Here is a 15,440-nt window from a genome sequence, read left to right on the forward strand (position 1 = left end):
TATCCGCTGTGAGGGTCATAAGGACAGAGGGATGTCGTATGCTGTAAAGCCCTGTGAGGCAAATTGTGATTTGTGATATTGGGCTTTATAAATAAAATTGATTGATTGATTGATTGATAAACAACAGCAACAGTGCTGACAGCAACACGCACAGAATGTGAATGTGGCGCTGCTCTTTAAATGATAACTTTGCCCTGTGTCTGCTGCAGTAGATTCACATGTAGACAGTTTGATAACATGTTTGACAGCTTGTTGTGGAGCTCTTCTGCCCCTAGTGGTTAAAGATACGAGAATGCAGCTTTAAATAAAATGTTTTTCTTGTGCATGTGTCAGAACTTTCCAGAGCGCGACCTGCTCCACTGCCTGTCCAACTCTGTGATTGAAGCCCACTTCATGTCCAGCATCAAGGAGGCCGACGCCCTCAAGCACAAGAGCCAAGTCGTCAATGACATGCAGAAGAAAGATCATAAACAGCTGTGGATGGGCCTGCAGAACGGTGAGACACACACACACACACATTTCTATAAGCAGCTGTGAATTAGCATGCTCAAAGGTGAGGAGGGCACACACACACACACACACACACACACACACACACACACACTTTCAAAAGAGAAAGACCACAAGCAGCTGTTGGGGAAGTGACACACGTTCACTCATTAACACTCAGATGCACACACGTTGTCCTCCCTGCAACACACACACTTACACAGAGATTCACACATGCTTGCACACATGTGTGCACACACTTGTTGTATGTTACAGCACACACACACACAAATCTCCCTTTAGTCTGATAGCAGTCTTTGAAGCCTCCACTTTCAAAACGTCTCCCACCTAAACACCCACTAGCTTCCCTTTCCGTCGCCACCCGTCTGCTCAGGTTGATCTCCGATTGGCCGTTGGTTGTGATTGCGGCGGTTTGTGTAGGTGAAGCTTGGGTGGGGGAGCTGAAGCATTGGACGAAGCCTCTGATGTGGGAGCCGGCGCTGGGGGGGATGGGGGTTGGTGGGGGGGATTCTCAAGTTTGAGGTTTGAGCTCGTCTTTGAAGAACAAAACCAAAAGCGTGGTGTGAGATTCTTGGAATCGCTGCAGGTCGAGTTGATCAAACACAGCAACAATAAACATGTTGGTCACCAGTGATGTTGCGTCTCTCTCAGCCGGTCACTTATAAATATGTCACCTTATTTTAATCTAGACTTGTCTTGCCTCTCCTCCTTCTGAACTCGTCATCATTAGCACACAGTAACTCTTTTTTCTGTTGAGTTAGGTTGCAACAAACAATTAGTTTCATTTCAATTAATCTATCAATCACTTTTTTGATTAATCAATCAGTCATTAAGTCAATGAATTGTTAGAATTGTAAAAAAAAAAAAGCCATGGTAATTCCTTCAAATGTCTTTTTTATCCTCCAAAATAAGAAGCAAAAATGTGTTCAATGTAAAATACTCTAAAACTTAAAAAGCTTAAACCTGCAAATATTTCAGATTTTAGTTTGATCAAACAACTTTAACAAATTTCAAAAGTGTGCAGATGTTTTTTTTACAATGGACAAAATTGATAAACTAAACTGATAAAGATCAACAAAGATCAATACAAGTTAAATATGTTTTATCCACTGTAGAATGAACGAGCCATGTGACAGGTTTTAACTGTAATGTTAACTCCCACATGAGTGAAAGTTGGCCTTAACGTATATTTGAATGTGCTGTCAGTATATTGTTTCTGTCTGTAGTGAAACACTGAAATTGTTCCTGTGCTGCTCTGAAGGAGCCTCTCATCTTCATAGTGTCAGAAGTATCTATAATTTTACAACCTCTATAAATAATAAACTGTTAATCCTCTAATAGTGATCACAGCCGACTCACTAATAAAAGCAGAAAACAATGTACAATAACTTTTAACATAAATGATATTCTGACTCACTGGTCCCTTCATTTACATTTTGATAATTTCTCTTGAAGTTAAGCTGCTGTTTGTGAAACACTCAGCGTTCCCACAGTCATGGAAAATCTAAAAAAGTCACAGAACTTCATATCACATTTTTCAGGTCTGGAAAAGTCATGGGATTTTCTTTTGTAATGAAATTGTTACAGTAATCCTCTGTGGTTAACCTCCCACGTCATGCAACATAACGGCAAATTTATTTTCTGTGGCTGTCGACTAGGGTAGCAAATTGGAAGCACTTTCCTTCATAGATTATTGGTCAACTTAACAATCGAGTAATCGATTAATCATGATTTAAAAAAACATAAAACTTTGCTCATACCAAACAATACCAGATGTGTTTTTTCCTCAATCACAGCTCACAGCAGCATATTACATACACTGTGGCAGCACTGCGTGGCCTATCGAGTGATCAATTAAATTTCACGTTTGCTACTGTTGACGCAACGTAGCTCATATAAGCGTTGGTGTGTGACAATTTTTTGTTCATCATCACATATTTTTCTTCATTTTGTCCCTGCATGCCAACACCATGAAATTATGTTTGACTAAAGTTTGAATCTGGTATGTTTGAAAAATGCCCGGCAAGTGGGTCCAAATATATTATGGTTACTTGAAAAACCTTCAGCACAAACTGAGGATATTTCAGAACACATTTGCAAAGATTTGTTTTTAAAAACAGACATTCAAATTACAGTGCAGGTGCTGCTCCAAATGTGTTTCCGTTTGTGCATGTGAAAATAATATTTTAATAAGAAAAAGTAAAAGTACAAATATCCAGAAACAATAGGAAAGACGCAAAGAACAAAAACCAAAACCTAAAAAATAGCTATAAGGATACTATTACTTAAATATATTTACAGAGAGGATGAACTGAAATTAAACTTTAGGGACATTTGGACATAAAGGTTAAAGTAAAAGTTGGTCCAGGAAGAGTCACATCCCTGTGGTTGGTTCAATCCAAAGAAGGCAGACTGTTAACAAAGGGACCCCAAATTTTCTGAAAGTTTGAAGGTTTTTTTTCTGACATTACATAATATTTTTTCAGGTGTGCAGTAAGTTCATTAATTCAGTGCAGCTTTTGATTTCCAGTTATTAGTAAGCATTTTTCACTGCAGTGTGTGCAAGTATTTCACAACAAAATTAACAGGAAAGTAAAGTAATGTTCAGAAAACTGGAGATAATTTGTTGCAGTATTCAAATGACATGTAAGAGTCAAAGTGTGCACGGAGCACTGAGGATGTTTTGAACAGATTTGCAGACAAACCCACAAAACTTCAGCTGCTTCTCTCTCTTCCACTTTCCCCTGAAACTCACAGAGAGCGATGACACATCTTTATACTAGAGAGGAACAAAATACATGAATGTAGGAGACAGATTAAAAGATGCTGCAGTGAAAAGTTCAGGGTGCGGTTCACGCTGTTTGAAACAGTTTGTAACTCCATTAAACACAGAAACAGATAAGACTTGTGAACTAATCCAAACAGAAGGAGGCTGTTACACATGAAAGTGAGAGATGAAACTTTTTCTAAACCAAAACTCTCACGCCCAAAAGAGACCAGAAACAGAGAGAGAGAAACAGGGATGGCTCGTACTTTCATCCAGGAGAGAAAACAGAAGGTTGGTGTGAAAGCGAGAGGTGAGAGGAGATGGAGGGTTTGAAACCAGAGCGTGCAGGGAGGACTCGTTTTAGATGATGAAATGCCATCCTCCAACCAGAGCACCAAAGCTAAAGCTCCTCGACCCGACCTGCTGAATTGTGCCTGATAGAAGACGCTCAGTTTCCATCAGCCTTCTCAGAGGTTCTTCTCCACGACTGACTCTGACCTCTGCTCTCTGTGTGAAGGGGCGGAGGTGAACAGAAGCTGGTGTTCATTCAGGTTAAAGAACAATTTGAGTCTCTTGCACATTTTACACTGTACACATCATTTCACCTGGCATCATTCTTTGTAACATATCACACTGTGAGTTTTTTAATGGCATTACTGTCATCCTCCAAGACAACCAGACCTGCAGCCAACAATATTTAACTTTGAAGCTACAGAGTCTGTTGCACTATGAAGCTTTTTTAGTGGAATCTGAAAATGTTTCTACAGCTTGGCGATTCTGTTGTCTCAGTTTTAATAACAATATAGAGAAATTTAAATACTTTTAGAAAGATGGTTTTTCTACCAACCCCTCTGCTTCAAATGTTAAACACAATTAGTCATTGAGTTTAAAATTTGCAGTTTTGATTTGGTCATAAAATGTCTGATCAAACAACAAGACAAGAAGTCTTTCAGCTCTGGACAGGTTTTCTGTTTCCTGCTGCCTGTGCAGGTGCACCTTCAGGTTAGGTCACATTTTTGTGTGCTGCAGTTTGTCAGAATGACAAAAGACATGATGATAAGTTAGATCGTAATAGTGATCATCACAGAGAAGTGAAAGCACATCAGCTTTGTTTCGGTTATGTGGAAACAACAGTAAGAGAAGATGAGAGAGACGAGCAGTCTTCATCTTATCATCCTTTTTTTTTTTTTTTTTTTTGAGTATTTTGCAAAAGGAAGCTAATGCTAACATCAGTGCTAACTAGGGCTGCAACTAACGATTATTTTCATTGTCGACTAATCTGTCGATTATTTCTTCGATTAGTCGACTAATCATTTTATCGAAAAATGTGTTGAAACGTTGAAAAATGTCGGTCTGTTTCTCCCAAACCCCAAAATGATGTCATCTAATGTCTTGTTTCGTACTTACGCCAAAGGGGTTTAGTTCACCGTCATGGGAGAGTGTGTAAAGCTGCCAATAATTGAATGTAACAAGCTGCAATAAGAGTATTTTGGGTACTTTTACAGTACTTTTCTATGAAAAATGACTCAAACCAACTAAAATATTCACTGATTATTTTAATAGTCGATTAGTCATCGATTAGTCAACTAATCGTTGCAGCCCTAGTGCTAACTTGGTTCGTAGTGAAGAACAACTGATAGTAACACATACATACACTGAGGACCTTGTAGTCGTGTGGCTTTACTCACTTTCTTCTTGTTTGTGTTGACTCTGTTCAGCACTGACGTTAAGTCGTAGAGCTGCAGGTTCCCACAGACAGCGACAATTTGATTGCACTTTGTTTCTGATTCTCGCTGATGTCAGGAGAATGTTAATCTCTATAAACAGATATCTGCATATGAATGTAGAATCTGTAGGGAACAGTACAAGATTTTGGTACCTGAAGTGTTCTGGTGTCTGCCTGTAGTCTGAGTAGGGTTGACCAATCATGTTTGAGCGAGCTTTGGTTGCCTGATGTAAACAGTCCGTGTGGAGAGCAAAGTAAGTGAAACACATGGCCAAAGTGCAACGTCAACCCCATCAGCTGTCACCTGGCGACAATTAAGCTTTCTATTAGTTTCTAAAATAAAATTTTTTCCCTCCTCTCATGTGCAGATTTCACGTCATTAGCTAAAATGTTGTCTGGACCTGTCTCAAGTTGCTGATCGAACTGTAAGTGAGCAGCACATGGAAGAGGAAGTGTTGGCCCTGATATCTGCTGACTACACAGTCTCTCCCAAAATCTGTGCTTTGACATGGACATGAAAAACCTGTTTATGATCAGGTTTTTGGAGTATCCAGTTTGTGTGTTTGAGCACGTAAACACCATTTTCTGTGCAACATGCTAGCTGGAGTACTCTGAAAGTAACCAGGATGTATATGGGAATATGAATAACCTGGTTTCTCAGAGCTCATGTAAACACCGTATCCCAAATATGATCATAACCAGGATAAGCCTAATAAAGTGGTTATTCATGTCCATGTAACTGCACTCAATATTAGGCGGGTCTAGAGAAAATCTCAACCAGATCTCAACGCTGGTCGGCTTTCATGACACAGCATCAAGCAAATTTTTTGCTCAAGTAGTGCACAAGAGTATTTGCGTCTTCACATTGGCTTTGTATGTAATCGCACTGCACAGGAAAGTGTTGCTTTGCGTTTGGTCTAAACACAACTTAAAAGGAACAGAAGTATTATTTGTTTTGCACTTACAGCCCTCACTTGCTGGAGAGAGATGACTTTTAATCAAATCATGTCTCATTATCTGTTGAGCTGAGCTGTGTGTACTTGGAGACTTTACAGTTGCTGATCTGTGTGTATTTGTGTTGTTACAGATAAATTTGACCAGTTCTGGGCCATGAACAGGAAGCTGATGGAATATCCCACTGAGGAGGGAGGCTTCAGATACATCCCCTTCAGGATATACCAGGTAACACCAACAGAACTTTAAAACAACAGTTTACCTTCTACAGTGAACTTAGAACTTAATTTTTAGTTCAGCCATTAAATTTGGAGTCTCTGGAGTTTGGAGACTTGAGCTGAAGTTTGCCAGTCAGTCCAGCAGATGTAGCCAGAGGGCTGTGTATTAAAACCTCTGCGTTGTGTGACGCTGCTTCAGCAGGGAAATCACCTCCAACCAGACACTGGCTGGTTTTGTCTCATAAGTTACTGCTCTGTGCAGATAACAGTCTACATGAAATACACAGCTGGAAGGTAAAAAGTGATGAAAAGGACTCTTTCTTTTCTTGTTTTAAAGCTTCTGTATGTGACAGTCAGAGCATTAATACAGCAGCAAACCCCTGTTTGGTTTGATACCCAGTCTGCATGTCCAAGTGTCCGTGGGAAAGATACTGAACCCCAGATTGCTCCTGATGGCTGCGTGTAAATGTGTGTGGGTGTTTAATTTGTATTCCAGCGCCGGCCACCGCTGTGTGAATGTGTGTGTGTGAACGGGTTAAAGTGCTCTGAGTGGTTGAGGAATGGAAAGGCACAGTTGCAGGTCTGTTATCATTTATCTGCTTTGTAAAGATATGGTGGAGTAACAGCGTTCTGAGCAGAGTAATTTAATCTGAACTTCTCTGTGGTTTGTTGTGCATGTTAGTGCACATGTGTATCCCACCAGCTAGCTCATTATTCCTGCTTTGCATTGCACTTATACTGTGGTTAGTGCTGATATTGGCATGGTGGCGTTGTGGAAGCGTAGCACCCACCCATTGGTACCCCCCGTTTAGCACTAGCTAAACTACTTTTTCATTGAGTTAGCGTTTTCTTAAATCTCTTGCGGTGGGTTGCATGCATAACACGTTGTCAAAACACCACACCTGTGCCATGCATGATCCCATCATTCAGCGATTGTACCATTTATACAGAACAATGATGCGGCATAACGGCACAACAGGCAGTGTACAGGGGCTACTGAAAAAAAATGTATAGGTGTGCCCATTTGCACATTGGGAAATATTTTATTTTAAATGAGGAAACTGAGGAACCGTTTATTGTCAAAGACTTCATATCATTTTATATTAAATGAAAGAAGGTTGTCTTTAACGATTTAGCACAGTTTATGGAGTTAGCACCATTAGCTCCTAGCTGCAGGCTCAGACACCTTCATGCTGAGAATCACGTAGAGCCCCTTTAATGTGCCAGGTCATCATACCTGTCAAGTTCATGATGGGTAAACGTGCCTCTCCCTGCCGCCCACTCACACCTGTAGACAAAATATCAGTAAAAAACCATTTCATCACTTGTCAGTTTTCCATGTTGTGCAACTGTGGAGTTTGTGACCTTCTCTTGACATATTCATCACTCTAATAAACAATAATAGTCTCTCATATCTGAGTTCATAGTGCAGAAAAACAACCCACAGAATGTTTATGCCAAAATTCCTGCCTTGAAACTTCATGACTCAGTGTCTGAGACCCAGTTTGGTTCTTGTCTGTATTTTTAGTTCCATAGATTAACCAAGATTGATAGCCTGCTCAAATCTGCTTTCAATTTTCACCACGTTTAAGAGAAACATTCACATGTTGCTCGTAAGTTCACTGTTTTACAGTTTTTTAAGATTTTAAATTCTCTTAGAAAATAAAGGTCAAAAAACAAAACGCTGTCTGTCAGAGGTGTGTGGGACCGTCGCTTTGCTTTGGTGCTTTCTGGAGGTTATTCATGGGTTCCTGTACATTTGATATCTGTGACTCTCTCCAGTTTGTGTGTAATCCCGCTGAACCGAGATGAGCCGGTGGGCGAGCCTCAGGGTTCAGTCAGGGATGAGGAGGCGTAGGCAGACAAGCGGCCTCAGGTCGGGTGTTTCCGTCAAGCCTCCGCAGCTTTATCCTGACTCAGGTGAAAATTCCCTTTGGAGGACAAAAAAAGAAAGAAGAGGGGATGAATAAGCGACTGATTCTCGCCTGGAAAACATTAGCACACTGCGAGCCAGACAGTGGGGGAAAAGTGCCATGCTTTGAGTCAAGTGATGGGGGGTTTCTATGCAGATCAGGAAAGGCTGGAAAAGTGCACAGAATTATTTTGAGAACTTTCAGCATTTGGAACGATTCAGGAATGGCACAGAACGACTGACTAAGTTATTTTCTTCCAGTAACACTTGGCTTTGTGGAGAAATAATCAGAAGCAACAGTTTAATTAAACGTAATTTAAAGTCATTTGAATCCAACTGGACACTGAAGAGTCTCGTCCAATCCAGTTAAGGAATGAAGATTTGGAAAACATCTGGATCTTTGCAACAAAAACATGTTGACAGTCTGCTTTGAGTCTAGTGGCTGAATGTTGCGTGCATTTAGCCTTGATCTCAAATCACAGCAAACAGAAAAGCCTCACTGTCACTGAGTCCTGTGAAGGAATTACAATGTTCAGGGCCTGTCAGGACACGTTTGGCAAAATAAGAAAATGGAGCAGAAATAAATCTGGCTCCAAATGACAGAGAGGAGTTTCATATTGTGAAACAGAAAGATGTGTACATGTTAAGAACAGAGCAGGACTGCAGCGTAATGGTTAGTTGCAAGAGTGAACTTTCCTACCAAGCATATTTTTCCGTCATCGTATCTGCTGTGACTGCTGGTAATTTCCCACTCTGATGATTTATTATTGAGCGTGTCAAGCTTCTAATGAGACCTGCTGGGCTCCACATATGGCTGCATTTACATTTTGCACAACAGCGAGGGCGGGACAGTGGCTGTCAATCACTGTCAACACCGACTGTTTTGCGTGAAATTCAAAAAGGTCATTAATGCTTTTGTTTTTACTTTCACATCTTCAGCATGTAAATAAACCGTTTTACACTTGGACAAGAACATTCTTGTGTTTGGTTATAAAACACGAGTCTTTAAAGTGGCGGACTGAAACATGCAGTCTCACCGACACGGCCCGCCCTCTCAGACATGCACTTGTTGCAGCTGTAAAACCATGTAACTGCTGGCGGGTAGAAGAAACCCAGACCGTTCCAGTTTTGGGTGTTTTTCATGGCTGAATTGAAAGTTTCCACGGCCATTTATGAGCCCAGTTGGTTTCATGACAATTGCAGCATCAAAGCCCGTTACAACCTCACTGTGAGATTTCCAAACATATTGGAGAAAATAAGCATCATTGCTGAAGAGTCTGGATTGTTTTTGAGCTGGTGTGGTTTTCATCTTACAAACTGCTAAATATTTACAACAAAAGGAGGCCTGGAAAGAAAAAGAGTGGAAACTAAATCTGTTCAGTATGATCTTCAAATACTCGGAACAGCAGTTTTCTGTGGCAACGACTTTCACTGACTCTGTTTACATGCATATGAATATTCCACTATTATTCAGGATATGACAACTTTCTGAATTTAATACAGTCATGTAAACAGCATACTACATTTTTTCAGGTAGCATCTCTCTATTAAGACGTGGGATATGTCAGTATCATTCAGGGGAGCAGTCTTTGGACATGTCTGAGGTTTTTGTCTGTTTACAGTCGGCTCTGTGCTGTAGCTTGCAGGGCTGGAGTAGAGATGCATGTCCAAAAGAAAAGCCCACATTTCTGGTCAGAAGGAGAAACACATCTACTTTTAAACATTATGAAAGACTTGGATATCAACAGGTTTTTAAGATATGCACAAATATCATCACTACGACATTGTCAAGACGGTTTTTGAAGGAATGAAAGAGAGAGTTCACACAGTCCAATGAGTCGACCACCGATGGAAAACTTTGATTAACAGAGTTAATCAGAGTGTGCACAGCTGCATGTAAATGGGAATATTAGTGAAATATTGTCTCTTTCACAATAAGGTGCAAACAATTGAATTTTTGTGCATGTAAATGTAGTCACTGTCACACGATCAATAATAGCCAATATTGGCTTCAGAATGAACGATCAGAATCAGCCAACATGCTTTTTCTTATTTTGCACAATGAATGAATATCACAGACACTGACTAACAGTCAGGATAAGAGTATGCATTAATAAGATGATGTTAATTCCACTACAGAGATTTGATGATCACTAAATTTAGGCAGGGGGAAAAAAGTGGATACATCAATATTGGTATCGCTTATCAGCCAAATAAGTTGTTATATATCAGCAAAAAATGCCAGCATCATGCATCCCTAGTTTTTCTGTATCCACTGTGATGGTTTGAGGACAGATGGATGTCGAATGCTGTAAAACCCTCTGAGGCAAACTGTGATTTGTGATATTAGGCTTTGTAGATAAAATTGAAATTATTATTGGTCCAGCCCTTTGAGGCTTTGCTTTGTGACTGGGCTGTAATGAACTTTGACTTGACCTGTCTGATCCTTAAAGCACCTCTGGTATGAAATTTTCATATAAACAAATAAATTTGCCTTGTCTTTGCCTTTGTTAGTACAGTCTTAATATCACTGATATCCATGATGAGGATGTAAAAAAGGATCCAGATGTGATAAACTGGATTTCTTCTTTCAATCAAAGAGTGATGTGTCACAAATAGAGCAAAGAACTTGAGTTTTCTGAATAGTTTAGGAACCCTACGGAGCTTATGTCGTTGCTCAGGAGAAAATCCAGGGTTTTGTTTGTCAGCGTTTTTGTGACAAGACAAAACACGACACAACAAAACCCAGTAAAGATGCTCAGCGTGGAGAAAAAGAAACGCTGAGAAGAAGGAGGCTGTTTGACACGCCACAGTCACTGTGGTGACTTAACGGAAGACTGTTACACAGAGGAAAGATCCCCCCCCTCCCACACAAACACACTCACACACGCACACACACACATGCTCCGAGTCCTTCAAAGCCAGATTGTGGTCTTTAGTGTAAATAACATGTGCTGTGTTTGATGCAGACAGAATTAATGACAACACTCAGTCCAAATAACAGAGGGCTCATTTCCGTCTGGCCTGGACTCCTCATGGAGACAAAGACACCTCATGGGCATGGACGACACATTTGTGTGTTTGTGTGTGTGTGTGTGTGTGTGTGTGTGTGTGTGTGTGTGTGTGTGTGTGTGTGCCTCATGTCTTGAAGGTTAAACATTATTTAACCCCCTCTCTTGGCCTGATTGAAATCCTCCATGTTAATTCTTATTTATATCATTGTAAGCTGTGAAGTGAAACTTTTTTCCTTTTAATTTTCTTTTAAATGTTGAATGTGTCAACATATATGTGAGACATTGTGAATAGTGTTTTTAATATTTCGGTAAAGGCAATAAATGAGCTTTTTTTGGTGTATTTTACTCCCTCTGTATGTCACCTTCCTTTGTTACTTTTAAATCCTTTTAACTTTTCTTTTCCTCCACATACCCGTGTGTGTGTGTGTGTGTGTGTGTGTGTGTGTGTGTGTGTGTGTGTGTGTGTGTGTGCGGCACACATTCATTCATCTTTGCAGGCTTCTGTTTGTGTGTCGCCTGTTTCATATATTTGCCATTTGAATTGCTTCCACTTGAGCCCTCTGCCTGTGTGTTTGTGCGCATCGGCCCGCCGCGCCCTTGCCTCCGTCTGGCGGCAGGACTTGTTTGGCTGCCAGTTGCATCTTCCTGCTCCAGCAGTGACGCCACTCAGTGATTCAAAGAGCCAGAGGGGGCCGAGCGTCTCGCTGCGCGGAAAGTGAAAATTACTATCCTTCTTTTAAAGACCGCTTACATTGTTGCTCTGCAGGTACACCTCTCTGTTCCCGCTCCGTGACTCAGCGCTTACTCACAAACCCCCGATGCAAGAGCAGGCAGTCCGCCTCCAGTCACCTCTGTGTTGTGGTGCTGCGGAAGCTGCCTGCTTCGAAGAATGCAGCTTTATTGCCTCCCAGATATCTTGTAATGGCTGACTGAGACGAGGGGGAGGTGGTGACTACACAGACAATTACAAAACATGGGAATGCTGGAAACAGTTCATGCCAAAGGCAACAGGTGATGTGCCTGTTGTGCTGAGGGAGAATGTGCTGCCGCCTTTACAGTAATGTCATCTGGTGGGACCATGACTGTCAGTGGAAAATCTTTCGGCTCAGTAATCAGTGTGCTGCTGCCAGGCAGCTACAAGGCTCACAGGCTTTAGATTTTATGTTGTGGTGTTGGCAAATGTTGCTGTTCTTTCAGATGGAGGTTTAATTCCATAATTAATTCCATGTCTGTGGTTTGTTGTGATATTGAATTTAAGAGTCAGTTTGCCCAAAGTACGAAAAAACATATTTTCTATCTTAGTTCTGGGGGAGCAAGTCATGCACATAGTTTTGGTTTTATTACGCCTCTGCACCGGAGATAGCCATGGCTGGAGGAATTATGTCTTCAGGTATGTCCGTCTCACTCTCATGAAAGCGATATCTCAAGAACGCCATGAGGGAATTTCTTCAAATTTGGCACAAACACTGGTCACCCCATCTCGCCCATGGCAATATTTAGAGTAACTCCTCTAGATGTTAACTTTCTTTTTGCTCACTGCTGGCCTGAAGGCTCGTCCTGTGTGATTATAAGGACTCTTCACCTCCAACATTTGGACATTGGGTTGAGGATGTTGTGTGTTATTTACAACTGGAGAAAATCAGTTTTATCAAAGGATCAACTGCACGCTTCTTTCCCACCTGCCAACCATTTTAAACCTTTGTGGCAAATATGGAAGCAGAAACATTTTTTAATGAAACACGCCATGCTCCCGTACTAACGTCACATAAGTTAATTAATTTGTCATAATTTTAAAATTCTGTCCTTTTGCCTCTCTTTTGGATTCTCTGTGACTGGTCTGGTTTTCTTTCTTTCTTTCTTTCTTTCTTTCTTCTTGTGTTGATGGGTGTGTGGGGTTGTTTTTCATCCTTATTGGATTGAATTACCTAACCCCCATGCTTAGTACTCTTAGTACTTAGTGCTCTGTATGTCTTTATTGATTTGCTGATAAAATTTTTAAAATTTAAAAAAAAATTTGAACAAGGTATTTGATGACATTTTATATCCTCAAGGTCAAAGACATGGATGGAAACTGTAACTGCAGTTTAACTGGTGCACAGACAGAGACAAACAACCACGAGGTGGTAATTCTAGTTAAATATAATCACTGATGTCATGTATTTCATAGAAACTATTTTCTTAGTAGAGATAGTGTTGAATGATGAAGTGGAGGCAGAAAGCTCAGAGACACAGACATCTGCAAACCTTGATAAAACCAAAACTCTCTGCGTGGCTAAAAACCAGTGTAGGTGCATAAATGACAAAACCTTCTTGAAGCATTCTCATAAAGTGTCTGGTGCCAAAAACATCAATGTGATGCTTAAAGTTTTGAAGAGCTCTCTAATAAAAATCCTTCAGCCAAGAGCTGAGAAATTCTGATTAACATCAAAATGCAGAGATGAATGAACAGATCGACCGAGCACGCAACACTTGAGCGATAAATAATTTAGGATTCGAGTCAGTGTCCCTCGATGGAGTTTCTCCTCTGCAGGTGTGCATTTCAGGTTCTGAGAAAATGAAGGCCACGAAAAATGAGGTTGGAATTTTAATTTACGAATGGATGGTCTCAGAGTTCAGTGGAAACGCTTTCTCTCACCCTTCTCCATTCACGTAAACTCATGTTGATTGACGGCGCCACCCCCCCATCCATTGTTTTACCATCAATTAGGCGGATTGAATCCCTTCCATCAATTAGGCGACGTCTTGAGTTCCGCTGCTCTTTTCACTCAGCGAGAGCGAGCCATCTCTTTTCGCCTGCGTCCTAATGACACCTCGCTCTCTTTGTGTGACCATGTGCTCCTGTGCCAGCTAAGGTGTCACGCCAGCTGAAAAGAAAGTGTCTTCATCCAAGCAATATCACGCTTCTCTCCCGAGGGATCAATGGCCCCTTCTTTGTATGGCGACCAGCTCAATTATTCATGGCTGGCTATTTAAAAATGCAATGAAGTAGCTGTCACTTAGCGCACTCTCTCTGCTCTGGCTCTTGCCGATGATCCCGCACGAAATGCCGTGCTTCCTGTCAGTGACTCAGTCTTTCTGTGTAACCTGAGCGCCAGCTTCGCGCCTCCACCGCCACCTTCCTCTTGCTGGTTCGCGCCTGGCTCTGTGGTGTGTAGTTACCGCTCGGTTACTCGATCTCTGTCCTCGCCGGTTTCCTTTTCACAGCTCCATGATTAGGCCCTATTGTGTGTCAGACTCCCCGTTTGACACCTCAGCTTGGATATCGTTCTGCACCACGTTCCTCTGTCAGAGGCCTCCGTTTCTCCCGTTAGAGCACGACATCAACTGAGCCCTCTAATACTGATCAGTATTGATCACAGACAAAGCCTCATAATTTAATAATCTTTGTCATATTGTGATATACACCAATATTGGAAATGTAATCTAATCAAGACTGCAATTGATTAATCAGATAATCTGATTAACGCCTTTAGTCATGTCTTTGAATTGCTCGTGTGTCTGATCAACAATTTATTCAGTTTGTAAAAATATATGAGAGACTGAGAAGCTGCAAATCCTCAAATGTTTGGCTTACTGATCGTTACATGTCCCAAATGTTCAGATTTTTAGATAGTTTCCTCACCGAATTACAAAGCCAAAAAGTCACAAGGACACATAGATCAACTGAATCAAGGTGCTTGATTAACCAAACAGCGTTTTAAGTCACTGCCTGACGGCAACTGCTGGTTCGTGTCCAGCACCTGGCGCCTTGTTGTCTCCTGCCCTGAGGACACGGGTCACCTGGTAACCAGAACCACTGAATTTTTTACTCCGCTCTGAAGTGATAATGTGACTCTTTATGTTTACAAAGAGCAAACCTGCTGACATGTAACTGTCAGATTCATGAACTGGATTTACATGAGCTTACAATGCCACATAAAGCATGGTGAATTAATAAATATCAGCAGTTTGGTAGCTCACACATTGGTCAAGATTATAGACACTCATAAGGTGTTTAGATTTTACTTCCAGGTACCGAAATTAACTTCATGACTCACTGGCCTAGGGGACTGTTGGATGAAAAATTCTACCTGCCAATTTTATACTGGCCAAAATCACACATACCTTAGTTTCAGCACATTTCATCTAAATAATAAGGTATTATGTTGAATACAAAGTTAAAGAAAAGGCAGGAGCAAAATCTGAAGTAAAAATATTTTGATATATCGATCGATTGTTAATCAGTTAAAGCCTGAAAACAATATTAAGTTTGAGTGATCTGCATGAAACTGGGTGAACATAATCTAGGGAGCAATATCTAAAGTTCCCTCTTGGCAAAAGTTGGAAAACTTACTAAAAC

The 15,440-nt window shown here is 40.9% G+C and overlaps 1 protein-coding gene across 3 annotated transcripts in view; it reads left to right on the top strand.

Moving 5' to 3' along the window:
• Positions 1–15,440, top strand: part of atg5 (ATG5 autophagy related 5 homolog (S. cerevisiae)) — a 53,222-nt gene that overhangs the window by 7,949 nt on the left and 29,833 nt on the right. For all 3 annotated transcript variants that reach the window (XM_050046022.1, XM_050046024.1, XM_050046023.1), the window contains exons 5-6: positions 334–496; positions 6,091–6,185. In XM_050046022.1, coding sequence (XP_049901979.1) covers positions 334–496; positions 6,091–6,185 — 258 coding nt within the window. The remainder of the gene's footprint in view (positions 1–333; positions 497–6,090; positions 6,186–15,440) is intronic.

Source organism: Epinephelus moara, chromosome 6 (assembly GCF_006386435.1).
Source record: "Epinephelus moara isolate mb chromosome 6, YSFRI_EMoa_1.0, whole genome shotgun sequence".
Classification (NCBI taxonomy): domain Eukaryota; kingdom Metazoa; phylum Chordata; class Actinopteri; order Perciformes; family Serranidae; genus Epinephelus; species Epinephelus moara.